The sequence below is a fragment of the Gossypium arboreum genome, chromosome 3, assembly GCF_025698485.1.
Source record: "Gossypium arboreum isolate Shixiya-1 chromosome 3, ASM2569848v2, whole genome shotgun sequence".
NCBI lineage: Eukaryota > Viridiplantae > Streptophyta > Magnoliopsida > Malvales > Malvaceae > Gossypium > Gossypium arboreum.
Genome location: NC_069072.1, coordinates 65,326,043 through 65,336,565, shown reverse-complemented (window position 1 = coordinate 65,336,565; position 10,523 = coordinate 65,326,043). Strand labels below are relative to the sequence as shown.

The window sequence follows — 10,523 nt, the reverse complement described above, 5'->3', positions numbered from 1 at the left end:
GATATTATGTTTATATTCCAACAATCATGATATTTGATTTAATGGCATTATTTGTTAAGCATGAAAAATAAATCATGCCACTGTTTCTGTTAATGAAAATATGATTCACATGTTAAGCATGCCCACTATAATGTTTCGTAATAGAAAGCTGATTCGCATGTTAAACATGCCCTCTGAAAAATTTTGTTTCTATATGTCATATCACATACAGAAGGTTGGGATGATATCGAAAGGAGGAAGTTTCTGGCATTTTAATGATCTGCACATTTTGGTGGTTTAACCATATTTTTTGGCAGTTTATCTGCAATTCTGGTGGCTTGTCTACATATATATGTATCTGGTAACTTGTTTACATTATCTGGTGGCTTGTCCACATTTTGGTGTGTTATTGGATAAACGAGTTCTAGGGAACTCTTTTATGGTGTGTAGTGGAGTTGGGTAGGAACGTTTTCTGAAAACTTTACACTAATTTCTAAAAAACTCCACATTGACATTATCATGCATACTGTCATTTGTGAAATTGTGTTGATATACATAATTTCTGTAAATTTTATGAAATGTATAAATTAAATTTTGTTGTTATTTAAGTTAGTACTCACACTGGGCTTTAAGAGCTCACCCTATGATTTTCTAACACTTTAGATAACCCTCAAGGTTAGGACATGAACGTGACTGATTGAAGGAGTACTAAGATGAATTTTTATTAAATGTTTTATTCTCTATTATTTTGGTATTTGAATTGTTTAATTATAATTTTTTGGACTGTGGCATAGGACATTGATTTGGGATTTTTGGTTAACTTTGCATGTTTTAAAGTTTAAAACAAATCTTTAAAATGATTAATGGATTTAACGTGAAAAACTAAATTTTTTTATGAAAATACGGTTTCAACATAATAACTCGATTACAAACTTGACTACATTTTTTACAAGACTTAAATCTATTTTATTCAAATAAATGATATTTTAAATGGTATATACTAAATAATGATTTTTATTAAAATACAAATTTCATCAAATTTCCGTTGCAATATTTTTAAACCAAGACATTTATTCAAAATGTTCGAACCTAGTCTTTTCAAAGGTATTTGATTTTTGATCTTATTACTCCAAAGAAGTTTAACGAGACTGTTATTAGTTTTTCCCAAACTTACTCTTTTCAAAGGTATTTGATTTTTGATCTTATTACTCTAAAGAAGTTTAATGAGACTGTTATTAGTTTTTCCCAAACAAATCAAAACACGTAACGATTTTAAAAGAAATTAAACATTTTATGTTCCAACATAATGGTTTATGTAATCTTCAAGATTCGGCTGTAACGCCTAGGCCAAGTTTATGACGTTTCATTTACCTTCAATTAAGAGGAAACTAACATCGTTGAGAAGAGATGGGTGCTAACCACAACATGCATATCCATGCCTATGTTTGTAGGAGCAAACACCAATCGTTGACATGGACAATTATTTCATGGGCTACCATGGTAAACACCTTATAAAGATACATTAAATCTACCGAACACCTTAAAATCCTCCAATAATGAAATAAACATGGTATGGACCTTATTCTCAGACTTGTTTAGAAAGAACATTCCTCTAATAATCTAGAGCATCCAAGCCCTAGTTTACTAGCTCACCTTACAATAGCGGCATATAGTAGAGGAATCGATTTGAAAAGCTTCTTCAATCATGTGCACTTCTGTTGGCACCCATCTAGATCTTTCTCTAGTTACTCCCTTGAAGGCACGACACCTAACAATCGATGACACTTATACTCCACATTGATGCCATTAGGTCCGATCACCACCTCTTTGTCGATTGGAAGACCAATTATTAAAGTGGCATCTTCTAAAGTAATTTTCACTCCCTTGCATGGCAAATGGAATGTAAATGTTTTGAATGACATGGATCTTTGCCAAGTTAGATACGACAAACAAATCGGCATCCTTCAAGCATTGTCAGATACAAGGATTAGAATCTGAAAAGTGTAAATTGTCGGGCCCAAAGAGTTAAAAAATCACAAGAAATTCTTAAAAATATTTCTACAATACTAAAAAAACTGAATTGAAGATTTCATCATATATAGGGTGTAATTAGCAATGTGATTGGCTATTTTCTCCCTAAAAAATATATAAATAAAAGCAAGTGCTTTTTTTAAAGAATTTGAAGGTTAGAGAGCTTGTAAATTGGGGGTGAAAAGAAAAGAGGTATGTGTGAGTTTTTATAGAGGGAAGTTGACAATCATGAGAACTTACTTTCACTATATTCAATACAATTGGTTGAGGCAACAACAAAATAAATATGTTGGTCAAACCTTTTACCTTTAAACTCGATGCTCATTAGTATTGAGATTATGTATGTACTTTACATGTACTTTCTTCTTACACGCAATGCACAAATTAGTGTATAGATTTGATAATACATTAAACTTAACATGGATGAGTGTTGAGATAATTTTAAAAAAAAAAAAAATTTGGGAAATTAGTTTCCCACATAAGGTAAAAGCACTTCCTTTTTTAAGTGAGTATTTTTTTCATGACACTAGTGGGTGTTAAGATAGTACTAAAAAATGAATTTTGGAAAATAAATTTTCCATATAAGACATTTTTAAGTAAGCATTTTTAGGTCAAATATCATGATATTATTTTTTCATGCCAACTCTTAAATTAATCAGCACGTCAATTATCACATGAATACTTTAAGCTCAATTAAGCCTCAATTGATTTATGTTTTAAATTGATGACATAATTAATTTTTTGAAAGGTTAAATTTTGTTATTAATTTTTATACTTTATGAAGGTTATAGATTTATTCCTTATATTTTATTTTAGTCATTTTATTCTTTATAGTTTCTAAAGTCGTCTATTTAAATTCTAAATACTTTTTAAATATTAAAATTTTAGTTGTAACTCAAATAATAGCAATTAAATTTATTAGTTAAATTTAATTATTAGTCCTATATTATATATTATATTATATATATTTAAGTGAAGATAATAAGTTGGGATGTTGTTAAACTAAGCAGAATTTACCATTTTTAAATTATTTTATGGGTTTTTTAGTACTTAGAAAAAAAAAATCCTTCTCCAATACCAGTCCCTCAAACATTCGTCGATTTCATCAGTTCAAATTTCAAGTTAGATTATATATTTCTATAAAGAACAAATCTCGATTCTAATCTTGCAATGGCGAAAGAGCGAATACCTAATTGGCTCAACAGTTCGCTGTGGTCCACAACTCCCACCGTGGACGATCGCCTCCACTGTTTTTCCCTTTCTCCCACCACAACCACAACCACCGCCGCAGCCGCTGTCTCCGAGCCAATTGTTCAGCCTACGGTTCCAGTGTCTCCTCCCGCTGCATCCTCAAGACCTCAGTCCACTGTTACTTCTCAGAAATATGAATTCAGAGATCCAATTGATAAAAATAGTAACAACAATAGCAATGATAATGACCAAAATGCTAGCCCTTCCGGAGTTTCTCCTGATGATATCTCTCGCCAGGCTCAGCTTTTAGCTGAGGTTTTTAATTGATTCTCCATTTTTTTTTGGAACTTATTTATTCTTTCTTTTTGATTCCAACATTCTTTCTGTCAGTTGTCAAAGAAGGTTGTAAATTTTCGAGAATTGCGGCGGATTGCTTCGCAAGGGATTCCAGACGGTGCAGGAATTAGGTCTACAGTGTGGAAGGTAGTCTCTCTCTCTCTCTCTCTCTCTCTCTGAGAAATTTGAAATTTGATTAAAGGCCGACATTTCTAGTCTCTCAATCGAATGAATTGTCAATTCCGAAGCATTCATTTTTTTTATTAAAACTGAAACAGGGGTTGTTTGGTTGTTTTGGCAGTTGTTATTAGGGTATTTACCACCTGATCATTTGCAGTGGTCATCTGAATTAGCTAAGAAAAGGTCTGAGTACAAGCAATTTAAAGAAGAGCTATTAATGAATCCTGTAAGTGTTTTCTTTACCTTTTTTATGTTATAATTGTGTATATAAGGAGTTCCTATTACTATTTTCGAAACTGCAATTTAGTCTTATACTATAGAATTGAGTAACTTAGTCCTCATACATTTGATTTTGGCACAAACAAGTAAAACTGATAGCAGTGTTAATGGAAAGCGGTCTAAATGTTGACATTGATTTCTGAAATCTGACGTTAGTGACCTGTAGAAAGAACTAAAGCAGCAAAAGAGTTCCTTCTACTAAAGAACATATGTATTGTCTAGATTCAACCCATATACTTTGTTAAATTTTAGAAGTTCATGTCCGCACTTAGATGTTGAAAGTAAATAGTATATGACTGAAGTACATCACAACGCCTTTACATTATAGGCAAGCAAGTATATATGATTAGTTTCTTTGGTTAATGCTATGGTGAAATTTCAACGGCATTAGTGTTATCTTGTGTGTTTTCTCTCTTCTCTCTGTTTCTGTAAGAGTCTTGGGTTTCTGAATGTTTCTGTGGCTAGTCAGACAGAAATTACGAGGAAGTTAGAGAAGTCTGCAGTTGATGATCAATCAAAATCTGAAAGCAGTGGTCTGCTGTCAAGATCACAGGTAACACATGGAGAGCATCCTTTAAGCCTTGGGGAAAGCAGCATCTGGAATCAATTCTTCCAGGTATATTGTTAGGCTCATTTGAAAATCAGTTATTAGAACTGTACTTCATCTCCGGTGTTTTCTTTTATGTTGAATGTTTTAATTGAAGATTGTAAACACTTTGTTGAGCTGCCTCCCATCAAATTAGTTCATGTGTTTCTATCAGAGTCCAATTTCCAGTGCTTGGTTGACTTTAAGGATAGAAGACAGAGATTGAGGGTTAATTATTATGTAGACAGAAGTGGAAAAACATTGAAGGAGTATAACACTTTGATGTAAAATCTACTGGATTACATAATTGAAAGATTGAATAATTTCTTGCACTGTAGAAACCCTAATTTTTTGCAGTCGGAAAAATAATCAATGCTGTCATGCATTCTGAGAGGAAAAACATCGTACCTGCTTGAAGTAATTAAGATCTTAAATGTGGGTCACTTCAGTATACTAGTTATTTCAGAGGCAGTTTGGACAATTGTGCTGCTGTTAGCATTGCAGTATCTATTCCATACATTAGCTTTAGCTTTAGTTTACTAAGAATAATCGTTTGTTTTATATTGAATTATCTGATTATCACTGTTATTACTAGATCCTGATATTTGTTATTTATAATTGTTAATTTGTATAGCATTATAGTAGGAAAGGCAAGAAGAGAATCTAAAACTTCTTATTGATAAATGTCCTAGCTGAAGCCGAATGAGGGCAAAAAACAATTCAAATAACTCAGCCAACTCATTTTTGGTTGATACTTAAATGAGAGTACATGAGCTGAGTATTATTTCTGTATTTGTACGCCAGTGTCTACATGAAAGCGGTGGTGAATTGTTCTGATTTTCAGTCATTAGTTGAATCTGTCATTCACTTTTGTATTCTCAAGTACTTTAAGTTTTCCTGATCTAGAAAGCATTCAGGAAGAGGTTTTCTTCCCATTTGTTTGCGTGTTTTTCTTGTGATGTTAGTCATGTTGTTGTTGAGCCCTGTTATTTCCAGTTTCTTCTTGGTTCTAGATAGAGTTGACTCTTTTTTGGGATGGGGGTATTCCTAGGACACAGAAATTATAGAACAGATTGACCGAGATGTGAAGCGCACTCATCCAGACATGCACTTCTTTTCTGGAGACTCGCCGCTTGCAAAGTCTAATCAGGTATATATCTTCTTTCTTGTGATTTTGTTGTTTCACCCTTTGGACTCAAGTTCTGATATGAACCGAAGTCATTTCTGACTTATGTGTACCTTGCTCATTCAGGATGCATTGAAAGATATATTAGTTGTATTTGCCAAGTTAAATCCAGGTATAAGATATGTTCAAGGAATGAATGAAATCTTGGCACCTCTATTTTATGTATTCAGAAATGATCCTGATGAAGAAATGGCGGTAAAGATCTCATTATCCTTCCTATCCAGTTATTATTATTTTTTTATGTTTTTCCCCTCGCCAAACTTGGTGCAACCAAAAAAATTGTTTTCTGCTTCCGGAACCTTCTTCTCTGTTCAGCTTTGAGATCTACTTATCATTCATCCACTGGAGTTCTTAGTAAACCCACTAGCTTTCTCTTTTCTATCTGCAACATCATTGCCCCCAAATCCTACTTTTTTGTCTCAAGCAAACCCCAAAAGCTATGATGAAAATTATCAAATGGATATGGAGCTTGTGCAAAACAAAACATGTTCATGCTTTTATCAGTTTTGAATTAATTGACATCTTTGATGCTTAGACTTTTTATTCTTCTTGAAGCACCTATATCCAACGCATATAGAGATGTGGGTTTGGCCTTTGGAGAGATGACCATACTATCTGTGCAAAAACTTTAAAAAAACTTAACATACCCATTTTAGATACAGGTCCCTATGCGATTCTCATACCCGAGGCCAAGTAACATAGAATGGCACATACAAGCTAGAAATTTTTATGCGCACCAAAATTTCTGGAGAATATATGTCAGATAACCACAGACTAATTACAGGGTCGACAACTACTTAAAACTAATATAGATTAGCTATCAATAAGGCAAAAAAGAAAAAGTAACATAGATTATTAGCTATCAATAAGGCAAAAAAGAAAAAGTAACATAGATTAGTTCCTTTATCATTACTATCATTATGGCTCAGATTAATGTTTCACTATGTTTTATTCTTTTCTTTCATCACTTTCTGTATTGACATCTTGCAGGCTGCTGCTGAGGCTGACTCATTCTTTTGTTTCGTTGAGTTATTGAGCGGATTCCGTGATCATTTCTGCAAGCAACTTGACAACAGCACTGTGGGAATTCGTTCCACAATTAGTAGGTTGTCACAATTTCTGAAAGAACATGATGAAGAGCTTTGGCGCCATCTAGAGATCACAACTAAAGTAAGATATCTTTGCAAAATTCATGCTTATTGTATTGTTTCGGTTATCTTATCATACGTTGTCATCTTTTTCATTCGACTCATGCTTGCCTCTGTCAACTAACCCCACCTAGGAGTGTAATTGAGCAAGTTGAGCTCAAGCTCTACGAAGTTTGAGTGATCAACTCGAAACTCAGGGCTTGATGTTTTGCTTGAGCTTAATCAAATTTCATTTTTAAAGCTTGAACTTGATTAGCTATAAAAACTGAATTTCTCGAACTTGCTCAATTAAGCTTATTTACCTAGTAAAAGCTACGTTTAATCCCATGCTCGACTTAAAACATGATTTGTTTAATGCTAAAGCTTAACTTAGAATTTAGAAATATCAATACAAATTAAGAATAAATATATATTAATTAAAAAGTTTGATTAGTCTTGCAAGCTATCTGAGTATTAAAATACTTGAAATCAACTTGCTCAATAGCTGGAGCTGCTCGAAAATTAGCTCAAGCTTGATTAGAAAATGACTGAGCTGAATTGGAGTTTTTTAAGCCAAATCTGAATAGCATGTATGGCATCTTATTTACACCTCTAACCTCACCTCCTCTACAATGTGACCCCCAGTCCCTCATCATTTCTTGCCAATTCAAGTAGTTCAGCTTAATGCTAATTGCTGTGCATAAATATCACAGGTCAACCCCCAGTTTTACGCATTTAGGTGGATTACTCTGCTCTTGACACAAGAATTCAATTTTGCGGACAGCCTTCATATCTGGGACACGCTTTTAAGTGACCCTGAAGGTCCTTTGGTATGATCCCTCTCTAGATTTTTACTCAAAGCTTGTTAGGTTGATAAATGGTTGTAGTAATTTGGGATGATTTCACAATCACTTTCTGTTGTCTTTGAAATTTGTTCAAATGTCATCGGGCTGATGCGACCCAAATTGTACCTAATTTTGGAGTCGTAATTGGATTCTTCAATTTTTCCATCTGTTTTGCTTTGATCAAATACACATGATTACTTAGGCTTGGGGATGTCTGTATTGCTCTGAGTCCTCATTTACCTTGAATTACCAGTTTCCGACACTCTTGTCCGATACATATTTGGACATTGGTACGGAGATATCCCCCACAAAATATGTGAAAAATGTTTAGAAAAGTTAAATATACTTTGTTGGACACATAATCATGTATAATACTAACACTGAATCCAAGTAGCATAGGGGATTTTTATGGATTCTTCTAAAGCAAAACATATATCTATTTGCAGGAGACGTTGCTTCGGGTATGCTGTGCAATGCTGATTCTTGTTCGTACGCGCTTACTTGCTGGGGATTTCACTTCCAATCTGAAGCTACTCCAAAACTATCCCTCATCAAATATCAGCCATTTGCTCTATGTTGCGAACAAGTTGCGCTCACAAGCATCGAACTAAAAGCCCATCAAGTATCATTGGTTTGATCTCTTTTCATCCCTTCACCCCTGCCCCTCTTTTACTTTGCCTTTTACAAAGGGTTAATATGTAAATTGGAACCCGACTTTTACATCATTTAATGATGTTGTACCTAAAGAAAGAACATTTACAATCAGGTATATGAAATTTGATATACCAAGGCTGGACGGTTCAAATCCCGTGAAGCCCCATATCCCCTCCCTAAACTTTGGATGTACCTAATAAGAAGCAAAATTTATTCTACTAGATGATTACCGCCATGGATGGTGTTAAAACAGTGGTATTTGGAAGGAAAAAGTCATGTTTCTCTATTGATTTACAATACTATTAGTTGAATACGGAAATAGCATAATATCTAATCCCTAAATATATGTTTGCATAGTCTGTTAACACTCCCCACAAGTTGGACCATATATATTAATCGTGCTCAACTTGTTACATGGATATTGAACTCAAGGCTTTGTGAAAATATCACCGAGTATATTTTCAGTTTTTAGGTAACTACTAAAAGTCAATCCTCCTTGGATTTGTTCGTGAACGAAATGACTGTCCCTTTTATTGTGTTTGGTTCATGAAAGACGTGATTTGAGGCAATGCGAACAAATTTTCATTGGTAATAAAGAATTCAAGCCTATTTCTTTAATCTCTGTATTTCGATTCTACACTAGATCGAGATAAACATTTTGTTTCTTACTTTTTCAAGACACCAATTTTTCTCCAACAAATACACACTACCGTGTTGTGGATTGGTATCTATAAAACATTTAATGCTAGTATGCCCATGATTCTTGTATAGTTGTTCTAGGTGCTTCTTTTGTGTAACATAAACTCTATTCTCAATGTTGAATGGTTGGAGCTGTCATAAATTGGTTGACAGCACTGATTGGATACGCGATATTTGGACCATACTTCTTAGACTTCTAAAATAGACCACCATTTTCTTTCATGAGATGCAAACTAGGAATCATAGGAGGGCTGCAAGGTTTCACTTCTATTTTCCTTGTTTTTGTCAACAAGTCAAGCTCGTACTTTACTCCTTGTCACCTCTACTCTCGAAAAATATTTCTATGTGAAATTTACCATGAAGAAATTACTTAAGAACCAAAATTCATGCACCATCATTTTCCGTAATAGCGATGTCATCAACATATATAACTAGAAAAATGATGCCAATTTCAAAATTTTCGTAGAATACTGAACGGTTGCTTCTGCTTTTTTTCATACCATAATTTTGGAGTACTTAATTAAAATTTCCAAACCGTGCTCGAGGGATTTGTTTTAGGTCGTACAAGAAATTATTCAAATACCAAACTCTCTCATACTCCACCTTGAGCACGGAACCTTGGTGGTTACTCCACAAAACTTCTTGAAGGCCATCATTCAAGAAAACATTCTTAATATCCAGCTGATGTAAAGGCTAGTCGTGATCTGCCAAAGATAGAAATAGGCGATTTAATGTTATCTTTGCCACTGGAGAAAATGTATCCAAATAATCCACTCTATAAGTCAGAATATCCTTTGGTAATAAGACGAGCTTTAAGACAAGCAAGAGACCCATGATGGTTAACTTTTATTGTAACCAAAGTCCTAATACCATTCTTTTCCAGAGCATTGATTTCCTCAAGCATTGCATTTCACCAACCGATATGGCTCAGTGTCTTGTGTACAACTTGGGAATAGACACAAAACCTAAAGAGACAATTAAAGAACAAGACAAAGGGGAAAGATGGTTATAAGAAATGTAGTTAGCAATAGGATAGATACATTGATGTTTACCTATGCGAAGGGTCATAGGGAGGTCAAGATCAGTTGGAGTGGAACACTCTACACTCGACTTGATAGTCAGGTCTTGGAGTGTAACTCTCTACACCCGACTTGATCGTCGAGTCTTGGTATGGAGTGTTACAAATTAAAACCAAACTTAGTGGCGAACGAAATTAAAAAATCTAACACCTTGAGCTTAGCAGACTACTATATGAACTGTGGCGTTAACCCAAATATCGAATGACATATAAGCTTTAAGAGCGGATTTTATGCGATAATACACTATGTACAAATAAACAACGTCATTTCAACATTTGGCGAAAGCCTTTTGATCCTTGATATATATACTGTGGGATCACCTGTACGCCCCGTGGTATAACGGAAAAAAAT

General features: G+C 34.1%; 1 protein-coding gene across 1 annotated transcript; it reads left to right on the top strand.

The window, feature by feature from the left end:
* The first annotated feature begins 2,990 nt into the window (after nt 1-2,990).
* On the top strand, nt 2,991-8,666 carry LOC108476509 (uncharacterized). Its single transcript, XM_017778724.2, has 9 exons — nt 2,991-3,516; nt 3,592-3,684; nt 3,839-3,943; nt 4,466-4,612; nt 5,634-5,732; nt 5,835-5,963; nt 6,759-6,938; nt 7,609-7,725; nt 8,187-8,666. Exons 1-9 carry the CDS (start codon nt 3,181-3,183, stop codon nt 8,349-8,351), a joined length of 1,371 nt encoding a protein of 456 aa, XP_017634213.1. The 5' UTR covers nt 2,991-3,180; the 3' UTR covers nt 8,352-8,666.
* The last annotated feature ends 1,857 nt before the right edge of the window (nt 8,667-10,523 follow it).